At 42.6% G+C, this 17,402-nt stretch overlaps 2 protein-coding genes across 2 annotated transcripts; one reads left to right on the top strand and one right to left on the bottom strand.

Annotated features, from left to right (window-relative positions):
• Nucleotides 1-480: 480 nt before the first annotated feature.
• Nucleotides 481-8,520, bottom strand: nsun5 (NOP2/Sun RNA methyltransferase 5). The gene is made up of 10 exons (XM_064978549.1): nt 8,331-8,520; nt 8,010-8,129; nt 7,537-7,708; nt 5,724-5,832; nt 5,489-5,624; nt 5,219-5,334; nt 4,285-4,463; nt 3,911-4,121; nt 1,142-1,300; nt 481-1,041 (listed from the first exon to the last, which is right to left on the bottom strand). Exons 1-10 carry the CDS (start codon nt 8,421-8,423, stop codon nt 783-785), a joined length of 1,554 nt encoding a protein of 517 aa, XP_064834621.1. The 5' UTR covers nt 8,424-8,520; the 3' UTR covers nt 481-782.
• Nucleotides 8,521-8,578: 58 nt separating this feature from the next.
• On the top strand, nt 8,579-17,236 carry LOC135548700 (transducin beta-like protein 2). The gene is made up of 7 exons (XM_064978550.1): nt 8,579-8,948; nt 10,607-10,725; nt 10,976-11,160; nt 15,843-15,994; nt 16,130-16,256; nt 16,372-16,524; nt 16,637-17,236. The coding sequence occupies exons 1-7, from the start codon at nt 8,819-8,821 to the stop codon at nt 17,094-17,096; spliced, it is 1,326 nt and encodes a 441-aa protein (XP_064834622.1). The 5' UTR covers nt 8,579-8,818; the 3' UTR covers nt 17,097-17,236.
• Nucleotides 17,237-17,402: the final 166 nt, after the last annotated feature.

Raw genomic sequence — 17,402 nt, 5'->3', positions numbered from 1 at the left:
TTGTCTTATCTTGTTGGTCCAGATTTTGCGTATGCACGAAACATTGAATGTATATTTAACCAGTCACATTTTTGGGTTCATAATCCATTGACACTTTTGTGCTTTACCCATTTGTAAACCAAACAGTCATTTACCCTTGTGCAGAGCTGTGTAAATAAGTCATGTTTAACATTTGGACTTGTGGATTTAATCAAGGACCAAGGCTTTACCATGTGTTTATTTTGTTGAAGCTTCAAATGACAATGACTTTTTATAACGTGGAAAGTGTTCGAGCTGGATGTCTTAAATTGAGTGTTTGAGAGGTATATTACTGTGAATGGGAACGCAAACATCAGCTCACAATGGGCAATTCGAGAGGAGAGTAAATGTGCAGACATGGGCAGCGTATAACATTCTCCCCTCTGCTCATGTCTTAAATGTACTGTTTTTAAATAAAATGTGATAAAGATCTTTAGTGACTGGTCTGTCTGAAGATGTCTATACATTTGAACCGATCAAAAAAAAGAGATTGGTTGTTTTATTTGAGGAATACACATGGTCAAGGGTACAAGTGACAGACAAATACAAAGGTGTTTCATAAGATTCAGTACCCTCCAATATCAGAACTTGCCTGGGTAGAATGTCACTGCTGGATTATAGGTAGCCAATCATTGTCACCATGACTAAGCTTTCCCAACGTGGCACAGCCTAGCTTCGATGTCGCCTGGAGTTGGGGCAAAAATATAGCTTGTCTAAATGACCGCCAAGGCACCCAAAGCCAGTGTTCCTTTGAAGGGTCAGTCTCATTCCACTTTAGGCTTTTTTCTCTTTGCTCTTCCTGAGGTATTTGTCTGTTCCTTAGTGGCTTTGGGCTCCAGAGCCGCCTTATCCCCATCTTTCTTTTTCTTCCTCTTCACTCCTCCTGAGGTATCTGTATTTTCCTCTGTGGGTTTGGCTTCCTCAGCCATGTTTATATCCTTGGTGGTGCTAATCGGCTCCTGAACCTCATGTATGTCCTTACTGGCAGAAGGACTACTTGGACTCATCTCAGCGACCGGATTGCTATAACAGTGAAGACGAGCATTAACTTCACACAGCAACGGTATAATCTAGACTTTTTCTAAGTTGCCTTGCTTTTACGGAATGTATAACTGTTACTCACAGTGTTTCGGAGGCTTGCTCTTCTAGCCTCTGTGCTGTGTGTCGCTCCAGCAGGGCCACAAAGAAGCCATGGGTGAGGGTTTTGGTGGTGCTGGCTCGGAGACACTTTGTGAGGGGAGCCAGGCCACGCTCGGGCCACTGCGGGAGCAGTGGAACCAGCCTGCAGAAACAGCCGGTGTCTCAGATCATAAGTTTACACAATGCTATACTGTTCTTATGATCATAAACACAGGTCACATACTTAGTCGGTTCCATGATAAATCTATTTGGGAATTGATTAGAGGTTAAGCCCTAATGTATTTGTTGGCATTGATTATTTTCTGCCAATTTCTGAAAATTTCCGTGAGATGGTAAGGCCTAGGTTGCAACCATGCATGACGGTAAGGAGCCACACCCTCATCCATTACTGTGCATATTGACCAAATGGTGTTGCTATAACAAGCAAGTGAAAGGTCACGCCCCTCACCCAGTGTGACCTCGAGTCCTGAAATCCAGTATATAGGTTCCTCTCCTCACAAGGAAGAAATATGCTTCAAGGTCCCATGATGGGTTTTCCGCCATTTTGAATTTGGTTTACACATGAAACGCTGCTCCTCTGGGACCGATATGCACAAAACTTGAGACTTGGCATCTATGGACCAAAATAGCATCTCAAACAACATGGCTGCTACTGACCAATAAATAGTAATGTGGGTGTGGTCTGGCACAAATGCATAACTCCAACATGGATATTCATTTGCAGCACATATACCAAATACTGTCAAGACTCAACATATCTAAGCACATTCAAATTGACCACACGGTGGCGCTACAACATGCATATTTATCTCTTGATCAGTTTGACTGATTAAATTTGGTACACATGCTCAGATGTGTTGAGCTAACCTGTAAAATATGGTTCAGTTTGGCTGCATGGTGGTGCTGTTGGACAATCATGCAAGCTCATAGAGGCCATATTGTTTGAGCAAGAGTCTTGGAAAATTGTGTTTGAAGATGTGCATATATATAGATGGTACAGTCGTGGCCAAAAGTTTTGAGAATGACAATAATTTCCACAAAGTTTGCTGCTTCAATATCTTTAGATATTTGTCAGATGTTACTATGGAATACTGAAGTATAATTACAAGCATTTCATAAGTGTCAAAGGCTTATTGAAAATTACATGAAGTTGATGCAAAGAGTCGATATTTGCAGTGTTGATCCTTCTTTTTCAAGACCTCTGCAATCTGCCCTGGCATGCTGTCAATTAACTTCTGGGCCACATCCTGACTGATGGCAGCCCATTCTAGCATAATCGATGCTTGGAGTTTGTTGGAATTTGTGGGGTTTTGTTTGTCCACCAGCCTCTTGAGGATTGATCACAAGTTCTCAATGGGATTAAGGTCTGGGGAGTTTCCTGGCCATGGACCAAAATATTGATGTTTTGTTCTCCAAGCCACTTAGTTATCACTTTTGCCTTATGGCAAGGTACTCCATCATGCTGGGAAAGGCATTGTTCGTTACATAACTGTTCCTGGATGGTTGGGAGAAGTTGCTCTTGGAGGATGTGTTGGTACCATTCTTTATTTATGGCTGTGTTAGGCAAAATTGTGAGTGAGCCCACTCCCTTGGCTGAGAAGCAACCCCAAACATGAATGGTCTCAGGGTGCTTTACTGTTGTCATGACACAGGACCGATGGTAGCGCTCACCTCGTCTTCTCCGGACAAGATTTTTTTCGGATTCCCCAAACAATCAGAAAGGGAATTCATCAGAGAAAATGACTTTACCCCAGTCCTCAGCAGTCCAATCTCTGTCCTTGATGTTTTTCCTGGAGAGAATTGGCTTCTTTGCTGCCCTTCTTGACACCAGGCCATCTTCCAAAAGTCTTCGCCTCACTGTGCGTGCAGATGCACTCACACCTGCCTGCTGCCATTCCTGAGCAAGCTCTGTACTGGTGGTGCTCCGATCCCGCAGCTGAATCAAATTTAGGAGACGTTCCTGGAGCTTGCTGGACTTTCTTGGGCTCCCTGAAGCCTTCTTCACAACAATTGAACCGCTCTCCTTGAGTTCTTGATGATCCGATAAATGGTTGATTTAGGTGCAATCTTACTGGCAGCAATATCCTTGCCTGTGAAGCCCTTTTTGTGCAAAGCAATGATGACACGTGTTTCCTTGCAGGTAACCATGGTTGAGGAAGTTCAATAATTTCAAACACCACCCTCCTTTTGAAGCTTCCAGTCTTATTCGAACTCAATCAGCATGACAGAGTGATCCCCAGCCTTGTCGTCATCAACACTCACACCTGTGTTAATGAGAGAATCACTGACATGATGTCAGCTGATCCTTTTGTGGCAGGGCTGAAATGCAGCGGAAATGTTTTTGGGGGATTCAGTTCATTTGCATGGCAAAGAGGGACTTTGCAATTCATCTGATCACTCTGCATAACATTCTGGAGTATATGCAAATTGCCATCATACAAACTGAGGCAGCAGACTTTGAAAATTTATGTCATTCTCAAAACTTTTAGCCACGAATGTATATACCAAATTTGGTACCAATCAGTCCAGCGGTTCTGTAGAGAAATATGTTTTAAAGTAGTCAACATAAGTTTAAAAAAATGGTAAAATACATAAATGTATTGCATTATGTTTGATTTTGAGTTCTGATATTTGGTAAACAGTACAGAAATAGCTCATCCTAGGGCAATTTGTCCTGATGGTGGCACAGTGGGCACACAGCTGAAACCCAGCAAAGCTACTTGAAGCTTTAATATACATTTCTGTTCCCTACCTGAAACCTGGGTTCTGCAGCAGGCAGGCGGCCACCACTTGCTCGTTCTCCTCGGTATGGATGGAGCAGGTGGAGTACACCACGCGTTGCAGACGGGGGAAGCACAAGGCGTGGTTGAGACAGTGCAGCTGGAACGCTGCCAGGGCCTGCAGACGACGCTTGTCCTGCTCCTTTTGGGAGGGTGAGGCCTCGTCCCGCAGACACACCATCCCTGCGAGAGAAACACACAAATATTATTTTTAATCAACAATGACATTGAGAGTACAAAGGTACTTGTTTTAGAGGTCATACAGATACTTTGACCTGAGTCCTTCTGGGTCATTGAGGTACATCTTTCTGGAGTAATAAACAAGCATCTAAACCTGTGTTGTTACCTGATCCGCTGCACGACGGGTCCAGTAGGATGTACTCCACATCTTTATACTGCGGCCCGTCCGGGTCCACCTTTAGGAAGTCCTGATTGGCCAGCTGCTGACATGTGACTCCGGCGCGGAGCAGGAGAGTGGACATGGTGGAGAGACGCTTGGCATCCAGGTCGAAGGCAAACAGCCTCCTTCAACATGGGCCAGAGAAAAGAGGTTTGGGTCAAAGGTAAAAGGTGAGGCAAGTAACCTTTACAACGTGCTTTGAAATTTCATCAAAATTGCTATCCTTTTGTAACCTACTCTTTTTCAGGATTAACATCACAAACTTGTTAATACCCTATTCCTACTAGACAATAGTTTCCCAGAACCATAAAAAGTACAGTGTACAAAACATTAAGAACACCTTCCAAATATTGAGTTGCAACCCACCCCCCTTTTGCCCTCTGAACCGCCTCAATTCATTGGGGCATGGACTATACAAGGTGACAAGCGTTCCACAGGGATGCTGGCCCATGTTCACTCCAATGCTTCCCACAGTTGTGTCAAGTTGGCTGAATGTCCTTTGGGTGGTGGACCATTCTTGATACACATGGGGAAACTGTTAAGCGTGAAAAACCCAGCAGTGTTGCAAATCTTGACACAAACTGGTGCGCGCCTGGCACCATACCCTGTTCAAAGGCACTTACATCTTTTTTCTTGCACATTCACCCTCAATGGCACACACACTATCCATGTCTCAATTGGCTAAAAAATCTGTTAAACTGTTTCCTCTCCGGATTTAACAAGTGACATCAAAAAGGGATCATAGTTTTTACATGGATTGACCCGGTCAGTCTCTGTCATGGAAAGAGAAAGTGTCCTTCATTTTTGTACATGGCATTTAGTCCAGGAGTAGGCTTCATCTGGGTCTGGGACCTCTGAAATAAAAGTAATCAAATTTTACCCTTTGTTTTTCATGATGGCAGCGAGGTGGCTGGTTTTGTTCCCCGGTGCTGCACAAGCGTCCAGGACATGGCTGCCTGTAGGAGGGTTCAGGAGGTATGCAGGGAGACAGCTGGCCTGTTGGGATATAAGGTAGACAGTAGTACACAGGCAAGTCCATAGGCCCTTTCAGAATACCTTCAAATTATTCTGGGATTAATTTCTATCAGAATAGATCGGACAAGGTAATCTCATCCAATCAGTGATGAACGGACGCATTGAAAGTCCTCACCTTGTCTTGTAGAATGATGTGGCCAGCCTTGTACAGATTGTGGTCATGGAAGTCTGTCTTTGGAGAGAAAACCAGCAGGTCTGAAAGGTGCATGTCACCCACAAAGGATTTCCCCTTCAGATTCAGGTCATCGAGCCTGGACATCAGAAACACACATTCCATTTACCTCATGTCAACCTCAGACAATAGAATAAACAGGGAAGGAAGAAACATCAAAGGCCCGTCCCTGACTGACCTGTAGGCTTGTCCCAAGTAGGAGAAGCCCTCTCTCTTGAAGTAATCGATGGCGTCCTCCACTGTGGTCTTTAACGTGTTCACACGCACATACCTTGGGAGCTGATCGCCTGGGGAAGGAGAAAATGTATATTCTTTTACAAAAAGGAGAGAAACATTTAAAGACCAACTATCACTTTAAAAAAAAATGTATAGTTTAGAAAACAGCCTGTGTGGCATCAATATGACTCAAACATTTATTCTACTGTCAAAATTGACTACAAAGTGTAAAAAGTATAATTTTGGTCATAAAGTCAGTCTCATCCAAAACCGAGATTTGTGGTTGACTGCATCACAGCGTAAATTAAGGTTGGGTTTGTTTCAATACTGCACACAGCTGGCAGCACACAAGTAATCATAAATTCTGAGTGTAGCTGCACATGACCTGTGGTAAATTTGGGTTTGGGTTGACTTTGGAAATCCCTATGGGGATTAGTTAGTGGGCCATCGGTAAAATACACAATGTACATAGGACAATATGTTAATTCTAATAGCTCCAAATTTGTATTACCTCCAACTATAAATTGTAGAAATTCATATTCAAATCCTTTAATGAGAACTAAAGGTGTGCAACATAAAATACAATTATTGACGGTCCCTAACAAAGCTATTCAAAGTCAAAACAATATTGCCATGGTTGCACACCAGCACGCTGAAGCTACATTGAACAAAAATAAACGCAACATGTAAAGTGTTGGTCCCAAGTTTCATGAGCTGAAATAAAACATTTCCACACGAACAAAAGCTTATTTCTCCCATATTTTGTGCACAAATTTGTTTACATCCCTGTTAGTGAGCATTTCTCCTTTGCCAAGAATCCATCCAGCATATCAAGAAGCTGATTAAATAGCATGATCATTACAAAGGTGCATCTGGTGCTGGGGACAATAAAAGGCCATTCTAAAATATGCAGTTTTGTCACAACACATTGCCACAGATGTCTCAAGTTTTGAGGGAGCGTGCAATTGGCATGCTGACTGCAGGAATTTCCACCAGAGCTGTTGCCAGAGAATTTAATATTCAATTCTCTACCATAAGCCGCCTCCAATGTCGTTTTAGATCAGGGATGGGCAACTGGCAGCCACCCTTTTATGAACTCAGTCGGGGTCTCAGTTTACTGTTGAGAGTTAGAATAATAGAATACAGAAACTTTTTTCTCCGCCCCATGGCAAAATGTGTAGAATTGCATGAAATGCGTTATACAATTGCAAAATCATCTCTCCAGCTCATGGCAAAATGTGTAGAATTCAAATTGCCATCGATATAATGCAATTGCAGTTCATTGTCCGGATATTTTGTTGTTGTCTACATTTGGAAAGTTTACCAACAAATTTCCTGTTTCCATCAGGCCTGTCATGACATTCTTTATCCAAGCTAGGTTACAAGCTGGGTTTTCATCCAATTGGCGACTGATTTGGATGCAAATATTCAAAAATCAGAATAAAAGTGAATGTGCATTTTCCCATCAGAGATGTTTCCATCAAATTAACTTTTTGAGGATAAAATACGGTGTGTGATGACGTAGCGCACATAATAAATTCCCATGTACCGAATAAACAAATACAAGTTAAATGGGTTTCCATCGCATTTTCAACCGCACTGATGGTTTTGTCACAAACAATGTTGAGTTTATATAGCGAATGTGCCCACTTTGGTATTGGCACATGCTCTATAGCCTATAGAACATCTCGCGGATACAGTCCTATGTCACTCATCTCTTGGAAGCCCAAATGTCTTGTTTTCTAACAGGAGTAAAAGGGATCAATCAATATAACCTTCAGGCTGCTGGAGACTGGAGGAGAGCAGGTCCTGGTTGCGGCTGACCTTCTGCTTGATCTTCATGCGGGCTAGGGCAGCCTGCAGTCTAGAGCGGTGTTTCATCATCAGTGCCTTCCAGGCCCCGCCACACTTCAGCCCCTTACCAATGACCAGGTCATACACCAGAACCTGCGTAGTGTGGACAGGACCAAACAAGAGGTAAGCTACCAGCCAAAGTGTTGGAGCAGTGTTCTTCATTCCTGGTTCTGGGAATCTGAACCACAGGGTGTGCAGGCTTTTGTTCTAACACACCTGATTCAATTACAGTAGCTCATCAGGTTTGTTTGTTATGGGCAGAAACAAATGCCTGCATATTATGACCTGTGGGTTCCCAGGACCAGGCTTGAAGAACTCTGTTGGAGGGACTGAATGGAGTTTGTTCAAAAAGTCATGACGGGGAAGATAATTGTATCCATGTGTTTCACATTACCTTGGCCAGATTCATTTTTATCTTGGTCTGTTTGAGGAGCTTGGTGGACTCAATGATCTCTTGAAGGATGGATGAAAACTTCTGTGTCTCACACACCAGGGCAAAAAGCTGCTTGATATTCTGGCGAGGTGATAGCATTATAACAATATTAACACAATACTATTGTAAGTCTCTTTACACACATGATTTTTAGCTTCTAGGCATGACCAGTACTGTTGTAAGTATTGCCTATGTGATGTCTACGTGTTAGCTCCATGGTAAATGTTGCAAGGAGTTAGCTAGCTAATAATAGCGAACGCTACTCAGTAAACTAGTAATTACCTGAAATTTACTATCGTAAACCAAAGTCTTTACAGTAGCCTGCTTCCTCTCCACTTTCTCGAGAATCTCGGCAGCTTTCGCGTACAAAGCCATTGCTATAAAACTAATTTACCGTATTTTTTTAAAAGAAAATGTATTATCATTAGCTATGTACATGAATATACGACACCCACGTTTCCGCAAGCGGACAATATACTTTACGGCTTGCTGAAAAAAAGGTTTACGTTAGGACTCAAAGTTCTCTGCTGCTGACTTCAGTAATTTTTTTTTTTTAATGCATGTGTAAAGCAAGTTCGATTAGTCGTTATCATACAGTTATTAACGACAACAATATTGTTACTATTTAAACACAACTATATTGCTAGCTGAACAAAGCTGCAGCCACAGCAAGTAGCTAAAGAGTCTCTTGTGTCAAAGGAGTTTGCTAGCTAGCGTGCTAGCTGTTTTATTAGAATAGCTAGTGCTAACGTGGCACAAACTCGGTGGAGATGGAGTTTGCGGCTCTTTTTGCCTTGACCTTATTAATAGGAATGCTAATAATTTTGGTCGCCGTCGCAGTGGGAAAGCAGAAAGGAGAAATAAGTGAACAACTAGAGCAGAATGAAGAAGACTCAGTTGGTAAGTTGCTCTCTTAACTTGTTTGCATATTATATGTCTTCTTGTCGCGATGGATTGCTATTCTATTAATTTAGCTAGCTGTGAATGTGTCAAACAGGTGCAATTTACACACACTGTAATATCAGCCCTTTACGATAGTAACAATATATGTACTCATTTAAAAGTATTGGCACCAGGTCCAAAAAGTTTAAATGTAGCCAACCATAAACTTGTTGCTGGAGGAAAAGTTATGGAAGAAAGTTTGAATGAAATGGTGACTAAAACATTGTATTATTGTTACATAATTGTACACGTTTTATTAATCAACATATTACGGTTCCCATAGGAGAAATCAACCTGAACATTTTGATAATGAGAAACAAGGTATAGGCTACCTACACTATATATACAAAAGTATGTGGACACACCTTCAAATTAGTGGATTTGGCTATTTCAGCCACATCTGTTGCTGACAGGTGTATAAAATCGAGCACACAGCCATCTCTATAGACAAACATTGGCTGTAGAATGGCCTTACTGGAGAGCTCAGTGACTTTTCAACGTGGCACCGTCATAAGATGCCACCTTTCCAACAGGTCAGTTCGTCAAATTTCTGCCCTGCTAGAGCTGCCCCAGTCAACTGTAAGTGCTGTTATTGTGAAGTGGAAACGTCTCGGAGCAACAACGGCTTAGCCGTGAAGTGGTAGGCCACACAAGCTCACAGAACTGGGTTACAACACTCACTACCAAGTGCCAAACTGCCTCTGGAAGCAACGTCAGCACGAGAACTGTTGATCGGGACCTTTGTGAAATGGGTTTCAATGGCCGAGCAGCCGCACACAAGCATAAGTTCATCATGCGCAATGCCAAGCGTCGGCTGGACTGGTGTACATCTCGCCACCATTGGACTCTTCAGCAGTGGAAACGCGTTCTCTGGAGTGATGAATCACGCTTAACCATCTAGCAGTCCGACGGACGGATCTGGGTTTGGCGGATGCCAGAAGAACGCTACCTGCCCAAATGCATAGTGCCAACTGTAAAGTGTGGTGAAGGAGGAATAGTGGTCTAGGGCAGTTTTTCATGGTTTGGACAATGCCCCTTAGTTCCAGTGAAGGGAAATCTTAACACTACAGCATACAATTACATTCTAGACGACTCTGTGCTTTCAACTTTGTGGCAACAGTTCGGGGAAGGCCCTTTCCATGTATCGTCATAAGCAGGCCCTTTCCTGTATCAGCATGACAATGCCCATGTGCACAAAGCGAGGTATATACAGAAATGGTTTGTCAAGATTGGTGTGGAAGAACTTGACTGGCCTTGAGTCCAGACCTCAACCCCATCGAACACATTTGGGATGAATTCGAACATCGACTGCGAGCCAGGCCTAATCGCCCAACATCAGTGACCGACCTAACTTATGCTCTTGTGGCTGAATGGAAGAAAGTCCCCGCAGCAATGTTCCAACATCTAGTGGGAATCTGTCCCAGAAGAGTGGAGACTGTTACAGCATCAAAGGGGGACCAACTCCATATTAATGCCCATGATTTTAGAATATGTTCAACGAGCAGGTGTCCCAGACCTTTGGTCATGTAGTGTATCTTGGTTAGCCTCTATGGAAGGTACTAGAAAGTGTTTGCTTGAATGTCTTGTATAATGTGATGCCAATTCATCCCCTGCAGCAGAGAGAAATGCAGTGAAGGCTCCCACTGCCAAGAAACAGAAACAACAACAGCGTCCTCGCAAGGAGAAAGCCCAGCAGCACACCTTCAGCCACCCTCTTCTAGCATCATCCTTGAAGGTGGGCCACGCTTTACATACTGTGAACTTTATATTTGCCATATTTAGGCATACTCTGCCTATCTAATCAATTCTAAAAAACATCTCAGAGGCCAGTCTTGTGTAGTGCTCATCCAACAATGCTCACAGAACATAATGTAATGACAGTGGTGTGTGACGACGTTGCAGAATTATCGGATGCTTGATCATTGCTTGGCTCACTCGTGTGTGTGTGTGTGTGTGTGTGTCTCTCTCTTTCTCTCTCTCCCCAGAGTCACAGTGGAAATGTGACGTCCCTGGACTTCAGCAGCAACGGAAAGTACCTAGCCACCTGTGCTGACGACCGCACTGTCAGGATATGGAGCACCAAGGAATTCCTGGACAGAGACCACAAATGTCTGAGGGCCAACTTAGAGCTGGACCATGCCACACTGGTCCGTTTCAGCCCTGATTCAAGGTATATTTATATGTACACACACACACACACACACACACACACACTCTTGTCCATAACAAAGGGTACAGTTGAAGTCGGAAGTTTACATACACCTTAGCCATATACATTTAAACTCAGTTTTTCACAATTCCTGACATTTAATCAGAGTAAAAATTCCCTGTCTTAGGTCAGTTAGGATCACCACTTTATTTTACGAATGTGAAATGTCAGAATAATAGTAGAGAGAATGATTTACTTCAGCTGTTATTTATTTTATCACATTCTCAGTGGTTTAGAAGTTTACATACACTCAATTAGTATTTGGTAGCATTACCTTTAACTTCTTACGGCTGAGATTCCGTTAACGGAATCGATATGACAACAGCCAGTGAAAGTGCAGGGTGCCAAATTCAAACAACAGAAATCTCATAATTAAAATTCCTCAAACATAGAGGTATTTTACACAATTTTAAAGATAAACTTATTGTTAATCCCACCACAGTGTCCCGATATCAAAAAGGCTTTACGACGAAAGCACACCATCTGATTATATTAGGTCAGTACCTTGTCACAGAAAAACGCAGCCATTTTTCCAGCCAAAGAGTGGAGTCACAAAAAGCAGAAATGGAGATAAAATGAATCACTAACCTTTGATGATCTTCATCAAATGACACTCATAAGACTTCACATTACATAATACATGTATGTTTTGTTCAATAAAGTTCATATTTATTAGAGGTTTGACCGATTATTCGGAATGGCCGATTTAATTATGGCCGATTTCAAGTTTTCATAATAATCGGAAATCTGTATTTTTGGGCGCCGATTTCCGATTAATTAAAAATTTAAATATATATATATATATTTATACCTTTTATTAAACTAGGCAAGTCAGTTAAGAACACATTCTTATTTCCAATGACTGCCTAGGAACTGTGGGTTAACTTCCTTGTTCAGGGGCAGAACGACAGATGTTCACCTTGTCAGCTTAGGGGTCCAATCTTGCAACAGCACAGTTAACTAGTCCAACGCTCTAACCATTACACTCCACAAGTAGCCTGCCTGTAACACGAATGCAGTAGAAGCCAAGGTAAATTGCTAGCTAGCATTAAACTTATCTTATAAAAAACAATCAATCATAATCACTAGTTATAACTACTAATCCAGTTTAGCAGGCAATATTAACCAGGTGAAATTGCGTCATTTCTTTTGCGTTCATTGCACGCAGAGTCAGGGTATATGCAACAGTTTGGGCTGCCTGGCTCATTGTGAACTAATTTGCCAGATTTTACGTAATTATGACATACATTGAAGGTTGGGCAATGTAACAAGAATATTTAGACTTAGGGATGCCACCCGTTAGATAAAATACCGAACGGTTCCGTATTTCACTGAAATAATAAATGTTTTGTTTTCACAATGATAGTTTCCGGATTCGATCATATTAATGACCAAAGGCTCGTATTTCTGTGTGTTATGTTATAATTAAGTCTGATTTGATAGAGCAGTCTGAGCAGCAGCAGGCAGGCCCTTAATCATTCATTCAAACAGCACTTTTGTACGTTTTGCCAGAAGCTCTTTGCAAGCACAGCGCTGTTTATGACTTCAAGCCTATCAGCCTAATGGCTGGTGTAACCAATGTGAAATGGCTAGCTCGTTAGCTGGGTGTGCTCTAATACTGTTTCAAACGTCACTCGCTTTTAGATTTGGAGTAGTTATTCCCCTTGCGCTGCAAGGGCCAAAGATTTTGTGGCGCGATGGGTAAGGATGCTTCGAGTGTGGCTGTTGTCGATGTGTTCCTGGTTCGAGCCCAGGTAGGGGTGAGGAGGAGGATGGAAGCTATACTGTTACACTGGCAACACTATAGTGCCTATAAGAACATCCAATAGTCAAAGGTATATGAAATACAAATGGTATAGAGACAAATAGTCCTATAAATACTATATTAACTACAACCTAAAACCTCTTACCTTGGAATATTGAAGTCTCATGTTAAAAGGAACCACCAACTTTCATATGTTCTCATGTTCTGAGAAAGGAACTCAAATGTTAGCGTTTTTACACGGCACATATTGTACTTTTACTTCTCCAACACTTTGTTTTTGCATTATTTAAACCAAATTGAACATGTTTCATTATTTATGAGGCTAAATTGATTTAATTTATGTTTTATATTAAGTTAAAATAAGTGTTAATTCAGTATTGTGGTAATTGTCATTATTACAAGTTTTTTTTTAAATCGTCCGATTAATCGGTATTGGCTTTTTTGGTCCTCCAATAATCGGTATCGGCGTTGAAAAATCATAATCGGTCAACCTCTAATATTTATATCCAAAAATCTCAGTTTACATTGGCGCGTTACGCTCAGTAATGTTTTGCTTTCAAAACATCCGGTGATTTTGCAGAGAGCCACGTCAATTTACAGAAATACTGCATGGAACTTTAGATAAACTTCTCCTTAATGCAACCGCTGTGTCAGATTTCAAATAAGCTTTACCGAAAAAGCACATCATGCTATAATCTGAGTACAGCCCTCAGAGACCAAAACAAGCCATACAGATATCTGCCATGTTGTGGAGTCAACAGAAGCATTATAAATATTCACTTACTTTTGATGATCTTCATCAGAATGCACTCCCAGAAATCCCAGCTCCACAATAAATGTTTGTTTTGTTCGATAAAGGCCATAATTTATGTCTAAATACCTCCTTTTTGTTCGCGCCTTTTAGTTCACAAATCCAAATTCGCGATGCGCAGGCCAGACGAAAAGTCAAATTCGATTACAGTTCGTAGAAACATGTCAAACGATGTATAGAATCAATCTTTAGGATGTTTTTAACATAAATCTTTAATAATGTTTCAACCGGAGAATTCATTTGTGTTTAGAAATGCAATGGAACGCAGCTACCTCTCACGGGAGCGCGCCTGACAGAGCTCATGGCCTTCTGGCAGACCCCTTACCCAATCAGCTCTTATTCTCTCCTCACAGTAGAAGCCTGAAACAAGGTTCTAAAGACTGTTGACATCTAGTGGAAGCCTTAGGAAGTGCAATCGGACCAAATTTACACTATCTTGGATAGGCAAAGAGTTGAAAAACTACAAACCTCAGATTTCCCACTTCCTGGTTGGATTTTTTCTCAGGTTTTTGCCTACCACATGAGTTATGTTATACTCACAGACATCATTCAAACAGTTTCAGAAACTTTTTATATCCAAATCTACTAATAATTTGCATATCTTAGCTTAGCTTAGTTTACTCTGGGCACCTTATTCATCCAAGCTACTCAATTCATCCAAGCTACTCAATACTGCCCCCCAGCCATAAGAAGTTAAATTGTTTAACTTGGGTCAAATGTTTCGGTTAGCCTTCCACAAGCTTCCCACAATAAGTTGGGTGAATTTTGGCCCATTCCTCCTGACAGAGCTGGTGTAACTGAGTCAGGTTTGTAGGCCTCTTTGCTTGCACATGCTTTTTCAGTTTTGCCTTGTTCTGATGGCCACTAATATACCTTGACTTTGTTGTCCTTAAGCCATTTTGCCACATCTTTGGAAGTATGCTTGGGGTCATTGTCCATTTGGAAGACCCATTTACGACCAAGCTTTAACTTCCTGACTGATGTCTTGAGATGTTGCTTCAATATATCCACATAATTTTCTGCCCTCATGATGACATCTATATGGTGAAGTGCACCAGTCCCTCCTGCGGCAAAGCACCCCCACAACATGATGCTGCCACCCCCGTGCTTCACGGTTGGGATGGGGTTCTTCTGCTTGCAAGCCTCCCCCTTTTCCTCCCCCTTTTTCCTCCAAACTTTACAATGGTCATTATGGCCAAACAGTTAAAATTTTGTTTTATCAGACCAGAGGACATTTCTCCAGAAAGTACCATCTTTGTTCCCATGTGCAGTTGCAAACCGTAGTCTGGCTTTTTTATGGCGGTTTTGGAGCATTGGCTTCTTCCTTGCTGAGCGGCCTTTCAGATTATGTAGATATAGATACTTTTGTACCAGGTTTCTCCACAAGGTCCTTTGCTGCTGTTCTGGGATTGATTTGCACTTTTAGCACTAAAGTGCGTTCATCTCTAGGAGACAGAACGCGTCTCCTTCCTGAGCAGTATGACGGCTGCGTGGTCCCATGGTGTTTATACTGGCGTGCTATTGTGTGTACAGATGAACGTGGTACCATCAGGCGTTTGTGAATTGCTCCCAAGGATGAACCAGACTTGTGGAGGTCTACAATTTATTTTCTGAGGTCTTGGCTGATTTCTTTTGATTTTCCCACGATGTCAAGCGAAGAGGCACTGAGTTTGAAGGTAGGCCTTGAAATACATCCACAGGTACACCTCCAACTGACTCAAATGATGTCAATTAGACTATCAGAAGCTTGTAAAGCCATTACATCATTTTCTGGAAATATCCAAGCTGTTTAAAGGCACTCAACTTAGTGTATGTAAACTTCTGACCCACTGGAATTGTGATACAGTGAAATAATCTGTCAGTAAACAATTGTTGGAAAAATTACTTGTGTCATGCACAAAGTAGATGTCCTAACCGACTTGCCAAAACTATAGTTTGTGGAGTGGTTGAAAAACGAGTTTTAATGACTCCAACCTAAGTGTATGTAAACTTCTGACTTCAACTGTATATATAGATAGGTGGATAGAGCCTCTTGTCTTTCTATACTTGCTCTGTCTTGGTATGAAGGGCCTTCATTACTTGGCTGGCTAACGGAGATACCATTCGCATCTTCAAGATGACCAAGAAGGATGATGGGAGCTTCACTTTCAGAGCTGCCTCTGAAGACTTCCCAAAGAAACACAAGGCCAATGTCATCAATATCGGCATCGCAGAGACTGGTATGATGGCTAAATGTATTCAGGAAAGGCAGGAAGATGTGAAGTTATGAATGTTATAAGTTATGGAAGAGACCCTTGTTCCAGTTTTTGCCCAAACTCTCATCGCTCTCCCTTTTTTTGTTTTCTGTGTTCCAGGCAAGTTCATCATGAGTGCCTCCACTGACACCAACATCCTCATCTGGGACCTGAAAGGAGAGGTACTGGCTTCTATCATCACCAACCAGATGACCAACTCCTACGCTGCCATTTCACCCTGTGGAAGGTCAGTACAGTCCCCTAAGTGTGTGTGGTGGGGGGGTGGGCAGCGGGGCAGCTAATCGTATAGCTAATGTAATTGTGCTCTCGGGTAAATACATTTTGGATGATTTTGTCTTCAGGTTTGTGGCTTCCTGTGGCTTCACTCCTGACGTGAAGGTATGGGAGGTGTGCTTCGGGAAGGGTGGTGACTTCAAAGAGGTGAGCCGCGCCTTCGACCTGAAGGGCCATTCAGCAGGGGTCCACTCCTTTGCCTTCTCTAACGACTCACGCAGGTAAGGTATGCATTGCCTGGTATCCTATCGAAACATCAATGGTTGATTTCCATGAATGACATTATGATTACATTCCCCATTGATATTTGAAACTGTCTCCGATTTCCGCCAGAATGGCCACCGTCTCCAAGGACGGCACTTGGCGGCTGTGGGACACAGACGTGGAGTACAAGAAGCAACAAGACCCTTACCTCCTGAAGTCGGTGCCTTGCCAGTCGTCGGAAGGCAGCCGGGTGGCCCTGTCGCCAGACGCCCGCGTGGTGGCGATCTCCAACGGCTGCAGCGTGGCCATGTACAGCACATCCACTGGTCAGCTGGAGGAGGAGTTCCACGGAGTCCACAGCGAGGAGATCACCGAGCTGAGGTTTGACATCAACAGCCGCTACCTGGTGTGCAGCGGGGACCGGGCGGTACGTGTGTTCCACAATGCGCCAGGTTACCGTGCAGCCATCCAGGACATGCAAGCCATGCTAAAGAATGCCCAGAATGAGGGTATGAAACAAAGGCTGCAGCAGCAGATACAGGAGGCGCAGAGCACGCTAGACACTGTGCTCACGGCACCCAAGAACTAAAGACCCCCCGGGCTGGCTGTGTAGATCCCTCTTTCTATCTTTTTCACACTGCCTCTTCACAGAAGGGCCTGCAATTCGACTCCTGTCAGGGATGTGGCATTTGCATGCTGGTTTTAATAAATCATGTGTTTCTACAGAAATATGGCTCTGTTTTGTTTTTTGAATGCTCTGCCTGCCTCCAAAAATCAAGAATACTATTTGTTACCTCTACTTGGACAAGTAATACTACTATAGGAGAATTTGCTTTGACTGGTTGTCTTTGTATCTTAAAAAAAAAAAGTTGTACCTACATGTACCCCTGCTCAT

The sequence above is a fragment of the Oncorhynchus masou genome, chromosome 11 (genome assembly GCF_036934945.1).
Source record: "Oncorhynchus masou masou isolate Uvic2021 chromosome 11, UVic_Omas_1.1, whole genome shotgun sequence".
Taxonomy (NCBI): Eukaryota; Metazoa; Chordata; class Actinopteri; order Salmoniformes; family Salmonidae; genus Oncorhynchus; species Oncorhynchus masou.
Note: the sequence above shows the minus strand (reverse complement) of the source record. Positions and strands in the feature narration are given on the sequence as shown.